This window comes from Python bivittatus, unplaced genomic scaffold, assembly GCF_059951505.1.
Source record: "Python bivittatus isolate LINGU-HERP-01145 unplaced genomic scaffold, Pbiv_v1 ctg000530_np1212, whole genome shotgun sequence".
Taxonomy (NCBI): Eukaryota; Metazoa; Chordata; class Lepidosauria; order Squamata; family Pythonidae; genus Python; species Python bivittatus.
Window position 1 is genome coordinate 11,646,433 of NW_028277085.1, and position 16,771 is coordinate 11,663,203.

Consider the following 16,771-nt stretch of genomic DNA (forward strand, 5'->3'; position numbering starts at 1 on the left):
TAAATTTCATTAACAGTCCTCTGTGTTTTTTGGACTTTTTTTTTTTTGACCATTTGTATGAGTATAGCATAGAGAGGTCTTTAGGCAAAGAATCTGACCAGTTTTAGAAAGCTGCAGATACTAATGAGTTATAACGAGGGAAAAATAGTTTAAATATGAAACTGGAACCAAAAAGTGCCTGGAGGTGGGTTCACATCACATACTAAATAAATCTAAGTTAACAAAACACAATTCCTGAGTTTATGTAACCTGCTATGCCCAAATAAATAAACCACATTATGGATTAATGTGATGGCTTGATTCATGCCATATAATGGACTTCAAACTATCTGACCTTTGTTAGCCTAGATAAATGATTTGGGAGAATCCAAGTTTTCCAAGTATAGGAAAACAGCGATGAAAAATCATAGACATTGGCAGAAGGATATATATCTTAATTTTTCAAACAAGCCAATGTTCTATCTTCCTGGATTCCATAGTCTTAGAAACTATGGTTGACTTTTGCCCTGAATTCCTTTGTCTTCCATCATGTCCTGAAGGCATTAGGGCAAAATGGATCTATTTTTGCTGTCTGGATTCACACATAGTATGTTTAATAATGATTTACTGGAGAATCTGTAATTGGCTAGGCCAAACCAAACACATTATGATATTGTGTATCCCAGCACTATCTTTGTGTTTTCAAATTCTGAATCATTAATGGTGCTTTAAAGAAATTCTAATTTGGATGTGCTGTGTGTTAGAGGAAACTTGCTTTGATTTGGACATCTTTAAAACTGTCCAAATCAGCATGATTAGATTCTGGAACTGTCAAATACAGGTACAATTACTGCCGATGTTGTTGCTGCTATTATCATTATAACTATGATAGTAAAAGTTCAATTTTATGAACCATTTGGGGGAAAAGGGTATCCATGAAATCTGAATGTCCATTAAATCCAGGAATTACATAGAAGTTGCATAAATGTGTGACATTTGTATCATTATGTAGTTACAAGTGAATAAATTAAGTGATTTAATGAGACAAAGGTTATAGACATATGCAAGTAATGCAAATAATTTTTTACATATGGACAAAAACCACTTTTTGAGATTATCTGGACTTTGTCCATTTTGCGGGAGAGGGGAGAATGGTTTGGATCTAGATTTCATTAATTAAATCTGAAATTTGCTAAATGGGAGTTCATTTAGAGCCTACTAGAGTTGGGCAGTCAATACATTTAAGTAAGTAAGTAAGTAAATATATATTAAGATGAGGCTTTACTATATTCTTATTGTTAAATATATTTTGTACAGTTTCCTATACAAATGGATCTCAAAAAAGTTGCAGTTACAACAGTTACAACAGTTTATTCTGGAGTTGAACCAATGGAACTTACTTACCCGATAACAGTGATATATTAGTTGGAAATACTTCTGTTCCCCACTCAGTTTGATTTTCAGAATCAGTGGCAAACTCCATTTCCACAGTTGTTTCTTCCCCAGAAGGGACTTCTTCTACTCCAGGGACCACCTGGGCTGCAATTAAATCTTCCTCTATATCCTCATACAAAGATGGTAGAGCTGAAAGACAGAAATCATTGTTGGGAATACCCCAAATAGGAAAGTTCAAGGTAGATATACAGATGGATTTGGTTTGTATTTTGAATGGTAACTCTTTCAACAAAAGGCCAATCCAGAGATATCCTTATTGTCATTTCCCAACACTGGAAATTATGGGCTACAATCTCTACTAGCTATTACTTACTGGAGTTTATCTAATTATTTTAAATGCTTGTCAGAGTAGCACATTGTATGGCAATGACAATGAGTTCCAAAGTTCAACGGCACACGAGCAAGCAACTTCCTTTTTGTTAAGTCTTGTGCCAACCAGTTCCATTGTACAGCCCAAGGTATACCACGGACATACTTTCATATGACATAGATATACCATGTAAATGTATTTCCAACTGTGCCATATATCATCTATTCTTTCCCTTCAAATTTATTCCAGAGGGCCCTCAATTCCATGAAGGAGAAATCTATGGACCACTATTGCTTGTTTTATTAATAGCTAGACACTACGGGATACAACTTTCTGTATTTATTCAGTATTCTGAATAGGGCTAGATGATTTCCCTGCTCCTTTAATTTTCTATTGATTGGTTCTAAGAGTTGTCATTACTCTTGAATTCCACCTTAAATAGAATAATTTGTAATATTAAATCTTCCTGTGAGAGCTAAGGCTTTCAGCCTCTGCAAATCATTTGTATTTTTCATCACTCATCCACTCATTTGCACTATGAAAAAACACAAGAGCTACATTCACACATCTGGTATAAATCTACCAGAGATAGTTGCACAACAGCTTAGACAATATTAACCTTAGTTACATGTTAGTGGCATAGCATATTGTGTAATTCCAGCCCGCTTGGTTAGGTTATGGTTAAATGCAATGTGTTAACCCCCAGAATGAATTCAGATGCTGCATGAATGCAGCCTGTAAAAATAATAACAACACTATCCTGGTGTATTCAAAAGGGAAGAGATGATGGTTCAGCGGTGGAACAACTGATTCATGTGGTATTGAGTTTAATCCCTGGCATCTCCAAGGAAGCCTAAAAAAAAAGGAACTCCTGGAGAACTTTGCTAGTCAGTGTCAATAATAGTGGGCTTAGTCTTAGTATAAGGCCATTTTGCATTCTTATCGAAGTATATAGTCATATTGATGACTTGATGAAGACATCATTTCCTGTGCTTGCTAAAATAGGCTAGAAATCGGGAGATCATGAGTTCCAGTCCCGCCCTGGGTATGAAGCGAGCTGGGTCACCTTGGGCCAGTCATAATCTCTCAGCCCTAAGAAGCAGGCAAGGGCAAACCACCTCTGAAATCTTGCCAAGAAAACTGCAGGGACTTGTCCAGGCAGTTGCCAGGAGTCGACATTGACTTGAAGGCACCGGCAACAACAAAAAAAGAAGTTATGTACATAAGGAGCGAAAAATTCCAAGAAATGTTATCTTAATGTATGTATTAAAAATGCCATTCATAATCTTGCTTAAGAAACTCCTCGTTTCTTTATGTTTTGCCTTTATTAATATTTCACAGTGTAGCTTATTGAACATGGAGAAACATTCTCTTACTCATTGATGTGATTTAAATACTAGTCTGAACCAGGGTTTTGGAATGCTCTGTTAAACATCCTCCCTGTAAAACTTTGGACTAACTTAAGTTCCATTTATTTCAATGGGTCAACACTAGATTTGACTAAATCTAGTCAATTTAATTTAAATCTAATTTAGAGTCACTTGGTTGAGATGGGCGGCTATAGAAATTAATTAATTGATTAATTAAAAAATAAAATTTCCTTGCATGCTACTGCTCCTATAATACCTTGAAAAAACCCCAGATTCTGATATCAAAATCCAGCAGCAAGGCTACCCCTTTTTAGTGGGGTAGAAAGGGTGCATGAAGCCTCCATGACATCAAGGAATTGAAAAGAAGATTGAGTTCTGGGTGGAAAAGATTGCTATCCCCATTCAGAAAGATGAGCAGCTCCTTACCTCTGAAACAAAAGGCTTGATGCTTGGATTGAGGGTCAGGGAATCCTGTCTGATTGGGGTACAAATAAGTCGTTCTGACGCCGGGCTTCTCTCCACCACAGGCAGGACGAGGATTAACAATGGGATATCGGACGCTTCCATCAGCCAACCAGCTTGCCTCACAGTTATCCTGTCCCAGTCTCCAGGCAGCATAGAGTTGTCCGGTGGAAGCCAAGGTAGCATTTTGGCTCTCACAGTATCTTTGGGCTTCTAGGAAGGTGAATTGTGCTGTCTGAGTAGCAAAGAAGACCTCACCTACAGATAAAGAATGAAAGGTGGTGAGGTCCTGCCTCCATTAGGACACGCGGCACTTGGGATTCAATTCAACACAATGCCTTGGAGCATGGATCTAGCATGGATCCGTAACACCTTTCCTGGGATAGCACAGCTGCTGTGGAGATCAGCTGAACAATCCCATAAACAGATGCAATAGCTTTTGTTGGAGGTCCAAATCCAACAGCATTGACTCTTCAGCGCTTCCTGATCTACCAACGACAATAGGTTATAAGAAGAGAAAGAAGGATTCATTATGTATCTCCTCTTCGCCTCTCCTTCCACCTGCTCTTCGTCCAAGTGATTGCCAATCTGAAGTCACTTACTTCTGTCTTTCTTCCAGGGCATGGGTACCACAAAACTCATGCTTTTGGATCTCCTCCTGGTGGGCTGCAGTTAGCTAGGGTCTAGGCTTTGTCTCTCTGGATAATGCTTTCTGTAAATAAATATCCTCTCTGTGATAAAACCTGCTCCACTCATCTTTGCTCAGGTCAGATTCCTGCTCTCCAGAATGCTTTCTCTCTCACAACTTCAGAACACTTCAACCTTCAGCCTCTTAAGAGGTTGCAGATGGCTACTACATTCACATTCCTGAAAGCCCTGAAACACCTTTGGAGATTGAATCTAAAATGTTATCCAGCCCGATTTCCCTGACTAAATCAGACACGAATAAAGCATTGCCCTTCCTTCCATAAATGGAAACGTACCTTTCAGTTTTTCAATATAGCAGTAGACATCGAACTTTTCTGATGCGGGGCGCATACCATAGGTTCGTACTCCAGGGAAGTTCTCCTTGTCTCCTGAACATTTACTGCGTGGAACAACAATGGGATACCTGGCCAGCAGGAATGAATCTCATCAAAGGTCTTAGAATTTTTCACTAATAGCTGACAATTGCTTTGTGTGGTTGTGGTCTAGGTTCATGTGTTTTCAGTCTAAGGATTACACTTAGATTTTTTTGGGGGGGGTGTTTGGAGCTATATTCCCAAAGTAGATGAGGCTAAAACTATTTAATACATTTATATTTAATTAACTGAATAAATGTTATGATCACTTCACAGGTACTTAATGGTTAAAATGTTAAAAGCTATTGTTTGTTGACAACCTTTGGAAAGCCTCCAGAGAGCCCATCTAAAGCTTTCAGATCTGGAGGTGGCCCTGGGGCACCAGCCCGTGCATCTGGTGAGGTCACAATGGGCAGATTTGAACCAAGATGCTCAGCTGGCAGACCATTATACTAACAACCTGTTTGTTAAACAACATTAAAAAGAACGTGACAACAACTGGGCACTTTGCATGATTTGAAAATCAATTTGTGAACCTGCATGCATGTTTATTATTTTAACTTTTGTATTTCTCAATGGGTGCTGTTGTTATTATTATAGCTTTCTGTTCTGTTTTTATGATATATTTTTAAATCAATTGTAAACCACCCAGAGTTGCTTGCCATTAAGCAGCCTTAAAAATCTAATAAAATAGATAAAATAAATAAAAGCAGACCTCCACATTTGGGAGGGAGAGAGAATATACTTAGTAATCAAGACTATTTTTAAGCTAGGACAACACATCTCATTTCAGGCTTGCAAACTACATCATGGGCAGTTTCTGCCATTGCAATCTGAAGAATTTGAAACTCTGCTGTGAGTTGACAAGTTCAGTGTAAATATTTTGCTGGAGAGAAAGGAGTGGATGAGTGGATAGCTCTGAGATAGACGCAGACTGATACCAGTGCTCCAAAGCCTTGCTTGGGCAACTCTTTAGAAGTTTTATGTCTCTACCTCGAGTTTCAGACATCATTTTCTAGGAAGAACTCTTGGAGTAAGATCCCACTCAATTAATAAACCTGAATCTCAGTTGTATTACTTTAGTCTGCAGGTGGGAACACCCCTGGTGGAATTTCCATTAAAATCAACCTCTGCACCTAGAAAAATAGCCTGTCAGGTAGAAGGCGATGCCTTCTCATTTTCTAGGATCACAGAAGACTGATCCAGGTAGAGAAATCTTTTCAAGCTCAGGGTTAGCTTTGGTTGTTAAATGATATACAAGGACTACATTTAAATAGCAGATTGGGCCAGAACAAAGAAGGTCAGGACAAAAGCTAAATTTGATTAATTACATTTGAATTATAGTCAGATCAATTAAATATAGTCAGTTAATCCTTGGTTGGGGTCCCATAACATGTTTACCCAGGGCAGTTAACATATTGGTTGCTGATGCACAACACTAGATTGTTTAAATTCTGATTAATTTTTGACAGCTTGTCTGTTTCTGTGAGGTCAACTAATCTGTTTAGTGTAAGGTCCAAGACATCACATGGACCTACCAAAAATGGATTAATTTAGCATCCGAGTGAAGTGTATTGTATGCAGCCCCTCTTTTCATTCTGAAAGTTAGTCCAGTGGCAACTTTTCGAGGAGCAAAGGGGGCCCTCCCAAGGTTATATGCAGGTTCCCATATATTCCTGGGGCCTCTGTTCTTGGAACCAATACCCTATGGATAATGTGGGGAACTTTTTCCTTGACCTCCCAGTAACAGGATCCATAGAAGTCAGTGATAATCCTGTTGAATGGAGATCGCCAGAGGCTGATTAAAGATGCTGATCCATAGACAGGAAAATCCCTCTGTTTGGCTCTTTCCTTCCTTAGCCATTGGCCCAGAACCTTACCTGACTGTCTGGTCCTTCAGCCAGCCAGCATCACACTGATCGTACCCCTCTTCATAGGCAGCCTGTAGTTGCTCTGGAGTAGCAATAACAGCATGATTATCTAGGCAAGCTTGCTGAGCTTCAACAAAAGTCAGGGAATATCTGTTGGTGGATGGCCGGTAATGAAAGACGACACCTGCAGAGAAACCAACACAACACAAGGAAGTGGGCTGAAAAAGAAATAGGGCGCACTGGTTGATAGTTAAAGAAACAAAAACAAGGTAAGATATTTTGCTGGGAGTTATTCCTGTGCTCTATACAATACTTGGTATCCTATTCACATGACCCATGGGATGAGGGCACAGTTCCTATGTTGTACAAACACTCAGAAAAGATTCATTTAAAAATACCCTCCTCCAAAACACAGCAGAGGTCAGGAAAGGATTGGTGGAGGCTCTGCAGTGCATCCACATACGTTGAAAAGCTACAGACAGAAAAGGTGTCAGAGAGGAAGAGAAACTCTGGAGACAGTAGAGGATGCTCAGGAGGTGGGGAAGAGAGCCCAGAGACACTGTTCACACAACATGCTTCATGAGGTGACTCAGGTTGGTTAAGTTGTTTTCATAGTTTAGAACAGGGGGTCCCACACTTGTTAAAAACCTGGCTCAGAAATGCTCACGCTGTCATGCATGTGGCAGGGTCATCTCCTGTCTCTCTTCCAACTGTGGAATGCATTCTCACAGGTATCACTCCCAGGCTTTGAACCTTCAAGCAAAGAGCCCAAACCTTTCTCTCTGGTCATGCTTTTGAATAGGATGCTACTAATCACTTGGGTTGTTTCTACTGATTTTTAATTCTCTATTATTTTGGTCTATTCGCTAGCTTGATGCTCAACATATAGGAAGGCAAAATCTTCATTGAAATAACACATGATAACCTTGGTTGTATACCTGTGGGAGAAATGGGTTTCCGGGGGACTAGACCAATATCAGGAACAGCTGTCCCTGGCATGATTTGCTCTTCTCTGGTAAATGGTGAGGGTGATTCTGATTCTGTTGTGGCAGTACTCCATGAACTATATTCCAGTGATGTTGCTTCTGGGATATCCGTGGGGAAGAGCGCATCCAAGGTTGAGGCAGTACCATTTTCTAGGTCCTCCCAGATCCCAATCTCAGTCCTGTTCTCTGTTGCATCAGTGAAACCTGTTGCAAAGAGATCTGGAGTTGCTGTGATACCTTCATCCACCTCTAAAGTGGAGGTAGTAAAATCGATAGGTTCCAAGGTTGCAATGCTTCCTCGAGCTTCTTTCTCAGTAGTGTTGTCTGGAAACTCCAGCTCAATATCTGCGTCAGTGAATGTCTGGATGGTGAAGCCACTGCCCAGTTCATCAACAGATTCATCTGTGATATTCTCATGGATGACAGTACGAGAGTCAACACCTAAAGCATGAAGAAGATAACTGCTGGTAAACCCAATCACAATGGGAAACTCAAGCTTTTTAGGGCCATGTCTGTTTACAAGGCAGGTAACAATGCTCTTATTGCTCCAGACATCTGATTCCTTTCTCTGATCCAGCTGCTAGGACTATGGGTAGGAAACAAAAATGCTAGAATTTATGTTAAGAAATGGTGTAGATAAATGAAACAGCTTATTAGGGAAGATGGGTCAATGGGATGCACAGTTCTGAAGGCTACAATGGACCATTTCAGTCAGAGCTGTTGGGAGTAAGTTCACTGCCAGATTTTTAAAAGGGTACCACAGATCAAAACAAAATCCCAATCTGATTTATGTTTTGTTTTATGTAAATAAATAAAATAATAGAGCGATGTAGTTACTATGATTACTCTCTAATCACACATTTATCACTTTTTCCTTTGGTCACATCAGAAATGATGAAAACATTGAGAGGTTTCTTGTACCTGTCCTAAGGGCTTTTAAAGCCTAAGGCCTCAAATTTGGCTCCCTTGTAATACAGAATTTGACCTACCTGGGAGTAAGCATCCCTAAACATAGCAGACATTACTTCTAAACAAACTTGCATAGGTTTACCTTGTTAATTAGCACTTTAATTCTGATCACAGGCTGGGTTCACACATTACACTAGTCCATCATCTGATTTATTCAGCTTTGACTGGCGGCTGTGTACAAATCCAACCCATGGCTTGTAACCATGGCTTATGGCTTAGCCTAATCTAAACCCAGCAATTGTCTTGTTCCACAGCCTTTAAGTCAAACAAACCATGGTGTATGGCAATGTAGGAGTTTAGCCACAGTCTCTATTCTAGAATTATCCTACAAAAATCAGTGGAACTTGATCACCCTAGGGAATGTGAGTGAAGCACAGGCATTTTCAGTATGCTTATTTGAATAAGACAAATGCCAAGAGCTTTGAAATGGTAATTCTAGTGAAAGTGATGTTAGATACATTTGTTTGAACTTTTTTTAAAAAAATAAAATGGACAAAATTTGCACTTCCCACACGAAGCAACAGAATGGTTATTCTCTAAATACCATTTGTGTTTTGTGAGGCATGTAGTTTTGTAGTTGGAACAAGAGAAAACATATGAAGATGTTATTTTAGAAGGAAGTTTATGCAAAAATACATATTTGAGGGGAAGAGAAAGATGTCCTTGTAAATGCATATCTGTGTAGTTTTTTTAAAAGGAGGGAACAGAAGGTAACATGAAATGCAAGAAGAAAGAACTGGCAGAACTGACACAGACTGGAAGAAGCTCAGTGCCTCTGTTTCTACTCACCAGTATAGCAAATGGCATCGTAGCGGGAATGAGGGTAAGGATACCCGGTCTGGTTGACGTAAAGGTACACTGTGCGTACGCCCACCAGGTTGCCACCACAGATGGGACTTGGTTTGTTGATGGGATACCGGACACTGCGGTCTGCCAGCCAGCCAGCACTGCAGACGTCCATCCCGTCCTTCCAGGCCAGATATAACTCTCCCGTTGTTGCCAAACGTGCACCTAGACTATGGCATTTCTCTGCTGCTTCTGAGAAGGTGAACTTCTCAGCAGAGGTGGCGTAGAAGACTTTGCCTGCAATCAAAATGCACAGATCATTATGCCACCGATTAGCTGCCAGATGATGCCCCTTCCATTTACAGAGAGGCTCCATTTGACTTTTCTACCCATTATCTTTGCTCATGTAGGTGGGTTGCAGAGTCTAAAAGAAAGCACGTTGGAGCTGAAAATGGTTCAGAAAAGCATTTCTGAGAATGAACTAATAGAAATTTGAACTCTTGATTTCTTAAGGACTGGACTATGGAAAAATTACAGTCCTTATCCATTTTATCAGTCATGGCCACAGTGAAAAATGTGGAAAAGGACTGAGGTTATACCCTGTTGGATCCATCTGAAAAGAATAATAGGCATCCTCTATCTTTTCCCCTTTAGTTTTTCCTTCCTCAGCTTGTTCCTTCTTTCACTTATAATACAGTTTGATTAACTACTAAGATGCTATATAGTGGAAGAGAATTATGTCTCCCCCAGGGATATTCTGTAAATTGCTCCCTCCTCCCCAAGTTTGCTACCTGCAAGTTCAACCTTTTCATTCAGTCCTAAAGATGAATCCAGAATATTAAACTATAAAGCCCACCAACCACCCCCTACAATTTTGGCCAATTTTTCTCTCAGCATAACTTATCTCCATGGGTTGCTGAGAGGATTAAATTGGAAGCGGGGTACCATATCTGCTATTTTCAGATTCTTGAGTGCAGGATTTAAAAAAGTAAGAAAATAAGAGTTTTGATAAATCTAGAAAATGTTCTGAATAGGGTTGGTGTTGAAGGTACAGTTTGCTGGAATGGATAGTACTTTGCTTGTAATATCCACCTGATACCAACGGACCCCAAACACGTATTAAAGAGCATTTCCTTGAAATTTGGAAGAAGCTCATTTCCTGAAACCCTTTCAGAACTCAGAAAAAGGAGGGTAGTTCCTTCGAAAAACTCACTATCCCCCTCTCCCCTCCCAAAACAAACCATATGGTTCTTTGGAGAAGTCATCCAGAAGTTAGGTTTTAATATCATTATTATGTAGATGAGACATGACTCTAGTTTTGAATTCAAGAATGCTATGGAACTCTTGAATAGGTATCTGTGGGATGGATAAGGGGGGTGGATGAGGAAGAAGAAGATGAATCTGGTTGATCTGAACAGCTATGAAAATACTTCAAGTGGCCCTTTCAATGCTCACATTGATAGTCCTTGAAAACCTTTTTTGATGTTGCCTGTAATTGTGATGATTAAAATACCCAGAGTGCCCCTCCTGAGTATTGTATACATTCCCAATATTTCAGAGAACAAGAACTCCCATTTAATAGTCCCTGTACAAGTTGGGTTGAGAGGTCATAACCCTAAAAAGCATCTAAAAATACATCAAATCAAGGCATTTATTTTGCCCCTTAAATCACTGAACAATGGTTTTAACGCTGCACAAGCTGCCATTAAGACCTTCTAGCGGAAGAACAGAATTTAAGTGTGAAAAGTATAAAAACAAACCATTACCTTCCATTTCCTCTGCATAACAATACACATCGTATGTCTCATCTGTATCACGAACACCATATGTTCTCACTCCAGGAAATTCATCCTTGTCACCATAACAACCTTCTCGGGGATGGTGCATTGGGTACCTGATTCAGTAAAAGGGAGAGGAAAATTTATCTTCAAGGGAAGAGGGCAGAGAAGGGAAACAGTGTGTTCTGGGATAGAAATAATTTCTAGAAAAACCAGAAGAAGTATTGAGACTGAACTACAGCTCTGGCATGGAGAACCTCCAGCCTGTGGGCTGTAGATGACAACCGACTTCCACCACTCAGTTGACTGGCTTCTTCTCACTGTTTCCAAGCCTCACTTTCTCTTCCCCAAAGTCCCCATCCCATAAGTTTTTGCTCATAGGAGTAAGAAATGTCTTGCTCAGGGAGACTCTTATTCCAAGCCCTGATAATGAATGTTTCTCTCTTTAAAAAAACAGGGATTTACAAGCTGTGATTGTTTGTTTTCTCTTTCTCTCCAGAGAAACAGAAAGAATTGGGATTACACCTCAAAGGACAGGGTTTGTGAATGGGGGGGGGGGCATTTTCATTGCAGGTGTGGTACATAGCATGGCAAGGAGCCCAGGACTGTGCCACCCATGTGGGTGGGGCAGAATTTTTTTGTTTGGTTTGTTTGAGGGGGAGATTTTAGTTGTCTTTTTTTTTTTTTTCAATTTGGTTCAGCCTGTCCTAGGGCTTTTACTGTTAGCTCAGTGGGTTTCCTACTTTTAGCTGACAGGAAACGATGACAACTGGGTTCTGGAACTGTAAAAATCAGTGGTGAGGCCTCAGGTTGCCCATCTCCACCTTGCAGCTTAGTTTTACAAAGTATAGCCATTCAGAGGTCCCTTAACTACAACTCAACAGCAAGTAGGACCATTTGTGAGGGAAGCTGGGAGAGGTAGTTCAGTGACATCTGCCGATCTATAGGCAGTGCACCCATGCTTTTAAAAAAATTCCTTTTCTTTCTTGCAGTCTTCCCACCAATATTATCCAGTCCAGCAGTGTTGGGTGGAGAGAGAAACCTGATTCCTCATCCTTGCTGTGAAGCCTTGAATTCTCATCAAATGGAAAGGAGGGCAATAGCTCAGTCTTGTAACTTCCTACCCCTTCTCTCATTGCTGATCCACAGCACTGCTTAATTTTTCACCATGATTAGTCTTTACCCTGTGTTTGCATACAGCCATGCTTCTCCAGCGTGACAATTTCCACTGGCCACACTGGCTGGGGAAGATGGGACAGTATTCTAGTTCACCAAGATGACCCAGAGTGGGAGAAGAGGGTATACAAACCCCCTTGGCAATTGCTTACCTGACTGTTTGGTCAGACAACCAACCAGCATCGCACTGGTCAAAGCCATCATCATAGGCTGCCTGGAGCTGCTCAGGAGTTGCAATGACAGCACCGTTCTGGATGCACGCCTGCTTTGCCTTCTCAAAGTTTAAAGTATAGCGGGTAGAGATGGCTCTGTAATGGAACACGATCCCTGGAAAACACATTGGTTGTGTTCACACAACAGGCTTCCCTTGGTTAATTTTCTGGATTGGCACAATATTTGGATCCATACATTAACAAAAGGGCTGGGTGTACCCAAGATGCTAATTCCCCCCAACCTTTGGATGATGCATATGTGTGTGCTAGGCTTGCAGTTGAGCTCATCAGCCATTCATATCCATGTAGGTCAATGACAAAATCTAAAACCATTTTCAAGTAAAAATGCCAGGATGGCTGGCTTTTTAGCACTGCCATTTTCCTATGAGAGAAATGCTCTCTTCCTTTAGCATGTCTGGTTTGATATTGAACACCCCACAAAAAAGGATGAATATTTTTGGCTTCACCCAATGACACCGTATCACCTGAACACTGTTGCGGCTTCAGAAGCCAAAGGAAATGAAATGCCCTGAAAGTACACTTCACTTACCCTGAAAGTAATTGCCTACCCTTTCTTTTGAGACATGTTCATGCATATCGTCCAATCATGCTATTCCCTTTTGGACTACACAGTGTAATGTAGAGGACAGAAAAGAGGAAGAAACAGGAAGGCAACTATATAAATACACGAGAAAAGAACAAGAAAAGGAAACCGCTAAACTTAGTTTATATCAGCACCACTCACTATACATCTCCATCGCTAAACAACCTAGGGGAAAACATATACCCTTACATTTTCCCCTGCTCAACGTAGAACCATTTGCTGAGCACTCCAGTTATTCTCAGATATGCTTTGCTCCCATCGTGTACTATTCTTACTTCAAGTCATAACTATGCAAAACAACCCTTAATTCAAGCTTATTCAGTGTCAGATCCACATGCTCTCTTCACACACATATTAAACAAGTCACACAACTACTGCATAAGGAAGCCACATCTATATTTTAATAATTTTCCAGTTACACCATTTATACCTGCAGCCTTTCTCATTTTTAACACTCTCACATCATTTACAATGTCCTTTTCATTAATTTTTTCCTGGACGCTAACATTTCTGGTATTAGTTTCAGCTCCGCTCTTGAACGTATTACTATAATTCCAAGAAAAATCTATCTGAAGTACTCCTTCCAGCATTTCCTCCCTTCAATTTCATTGCAAATCATTTCATCACTTCTCTTTTTTCACTCTGCCAGTGGCTGCCTGCTTAGCCTATTTTCAAACCTTTTTTTTTTTTAAATTGCATCAAAAGAGCTATATATTTTCTCTTCCTCTTTTAATCTTAATAAAGCTTTCTTTAGTCCACTTTTCACACAGTTGGGGGATTAGTCTATCTTCTAATAGCTTTTGGAGTGGGTGGCCATAATAAATTTAAATAAATAAATAGTATTCTTTTATACAAGACTCATGCTTCCTTCTCCAGCAGTCATTATATTTTTAGTTTTGTTCCTTTCACTTCTTTTTTTCCCCCCATGTCTGTCTTTCTCCAGGATCCACTCTTGGTACCACCAAAAAATGTTCTTTCCTATATTTAAAACCTCTCATCTTGCTTATATAACTCAGGAACTCTCACAACTTTTCATCATAAACAATCACATTAATAATGCTTTTAGATTTTATGTTTTGTCATATATTCAAATGAATAGATTTCTTCTTAAATTACATATTCCCTGCAAACAGACCTTTTCTCAAAGCAGATGTTTCTCCCATCATTATTCTTATTCATTCTTAGATCTCTGAATGACTGAATCTTCTCTGTACTACCTCTTCTTATTCCCACTCATCCATTCATGCTACCTAGCAGAATATTTTTTTTCCGCTGGCTCAGAAAATGTTGTACACTTTTTCCTGAACTCATCTCTAGCTTTTCTATAATCACTGTTCACTAAAGCATAACATATAACTGCCACCAACATTTAGATCCCTACCTGCCTATGCACTCAGAACAACTTAAATGACACTAATTCATACTTCTGACATACACTTTAGCCTTTTGATTCATAACTAAACCAATACTTTCCCTTTCCTACATATATTCATCCATTTCACTCAGATCACCTCCGTTCAGATCTATTATACAGTATCTTTCTCTTAGTTCAACAGGCTAACAACAACCTCCCCCCCCCCCCCCGTTTCCTTTGTTAGTTCATATGTTTTACCATTCATTCCACTTACAAGTCAGGTTGCAATCTTCCAGATGCCACGGTTATCACCAGATAGAAATACAAATACTAACCTCTGCCAATCACTGCCTGTTGTGTACTAACTCTTTTTAGTAAGCTAGAAAAGTGTAAACTAAGTTACCAGCTTAGTCTTTCCTGTGCCACATGCAACATTCCCTGCTAACTGTAAGGACAGTATTGGTCAGTTTGGGCACATTTGGGCCAATATGTCACAAGGGTGACCAAAGCCCAGTTTCTCCTAAAGCAGATTCATTCTGTTCTATGAAGTAAGGGTCTCCAACTAGGATCCTTGCACGACAAGATACAGTTGCTCACTTCCAACCAACTGGGAAATAGCAGTGTACTGACAAATAAGGCTTTTCTGTATGGTAGCACTAAATTGTTCTCCAGTGTGAGAGCCAGATTAACGTATGCCAGTTGAAACAAGTGCTCTTCCAACAGTTATTCTGCTTTGGCAATATAATGAGATGTGCCTTGTAGAGCAACACACGGTCAGGCTTTATGGGAAGGTTATTTTCAAAGGGAGGCAGGGAACTCAGCAGCCTAAATGTTAGGCCCATGGAGGGCATCTACCAGAGAAGAGGGGAATGCATGCATTAGCATACACTTGCCAATCACAGTGGAGACATTGCTGTGATGGGGGACCCCCCCCCATATATTTTCTTAAAGATTGAATGGATGTTTGGGAAGCAAGGAAGGGTGCTATCAATGAGTAGAGGATTATCCAATGCAAAATTATACATATTGCACAATTACATGTATCTTTTGGTCATCTCCTAGCTAAGTAGGGCAAGAACATTAGACAATTTTACTGAAATTCTCTCCTCCTTGAAAAGCAGTTTCACAGGCAAATACTCTTTCATCATACTCAGTGAGCACTGGTAGGGGTAAACATGGAGGAGAAATTTGCAGGACACCCGTAATCAGAACTTGGCTCCAAAGCAGCCCAGAAGGTTTGCTTTCTCACCTTTTACTTTCACCTCTACTGTGTCCTGGCTGTCCTCAATGCCATGGATCACTTCACAGCGGTAGATCCCAGTATCGTTGGACCGGAGTGCCTTGATTTCCAAAGTAGCATCAGTTGGTATGGCAGGATAATTGGGCAGAGAGATAGCGTCCTGGTAGGCTGTATTGACCCGTACCTGACCATCCATGGCCACTAGGAGGACAATTTCTTTGCCTTCTGATAGTTTGCTCCATTTGATTCTTGGGGACACTGGTGGGGTGTCTGGAGCTGTGGTGACTGGGCCCAAGGTGTCGATAAAGTAGCAGGGAATGGTCAAAGTTCTTCCCAGAGGAACACGCAGGGGAGAACGTAAAGGTATGCTCACACTAAGTGTGGCGCTGTGATCTATTGATCCCAAAAAGTCAAGGAGAAAAGAGTGAATATCAGTACTATAGGCTAATTCGTGTTTAACAGACAGCAATCATTTCCAAACCATGCCCCATGGAAGAACTGCCTGTGTCCTTTTTTTTTGCAAACCTGGAGAGCCCTTAGACATAACTCTAAAAGTTGGAGGTGTGGTTTTGGATCCTTTTCAGGCAGAAAACAGGTGAGAAAATGAAGGCTTTGGTCAACTTGTAAAACAGGTTTAACGTAGCTTTTAAAAAGAAACAAGGGGGAAAAAACCCTTCAAAGCTGCTTCCCAAACTCAGGAAAAAGAAAAGAAAAACAAACAAACCACAAATTCAGTTCTGACACCATCCATTGGTTCTGCCACCCATCCACTGAAGCCCTCAATTAAATCTGGCATCCCTGCTCACAAAGCAAGAGAGCTCCTGTCCCCTGCTTTGGGGACCTACCTGCCATTCTTCTGCAGCATCAAATGTTGACTGTTGACCAACAGGCAACCATCAAAAGCCCACTGCCACTCTGGACCCCTTTTTCTGATTACTCCAGTTTGTGTCAGATGGCTACGATTATAGCTGTTTGCAAAGCTGTGTTTTTGGTACTTTTTGGGTGACATGGTGCCAACTGCCTGGTGCTTGTTAAAGGATCTCTGTTCCCTCTCTCCAACATTAGCATCCAGATATAAAGAGAGGATACAAAGTGATTGCTGAGAAACCATTAGACTGGGGTATGTTCAGGCCTCCAAATGCTCTCAAAGATGCTTTA

General features: G+C 40.4%; 1 protein-coding gene across 1 annotated transcript in view; it reads right to left on the bottom strand.

Annotated features, from left to right (window-relative positions):
* Positions 1–16,465, bottom strand: part of ACAN (aggrecan) — a 42,019-nt gene extending 25,554 nt beyond the window's left edge. The window contains exons 1-10 of the mRNA XM_088148686.1: positions 16,459–16,465; positions 15,623–16,006; positions 12,356–12,530; positions 11,016–11,143; positions 9,253–9,546; positions 7,447–7,935; positions 6,518–6,692; positions 4,560–4,687; positions 3,541–3,834; positions 1,384–1,563 (exon numbers count right to left, since the gene is read on the bottom strand). Coding sequence (XP_088004812.1) covers positions 1,384–1,563; positions 3,541–3,834; positions 4,560–4,687; positions 6,518–6,692; positions 7,447–7,935; positions 9,253–9,546; positions 11,016–11,143; positions 12,356–12,530; positions 15,623–16,006; positions 16,459–16,465 — 2,254 coding nt within the window. The remainder of the gene's footprint in view (positions 1–1,383; positions 1,564–3,540; positions 3,835–4,559; positions 4,688–6,517; positions 6,693–7,446; positions 7,936–9,252; positions 9,547–11,015; positions 11,144–12,355; positions 12,531–15,622; positions 16,007–16,458) is intronic.
* Positions 16,466–16,771: the final 306 nt, after the last annotated feature.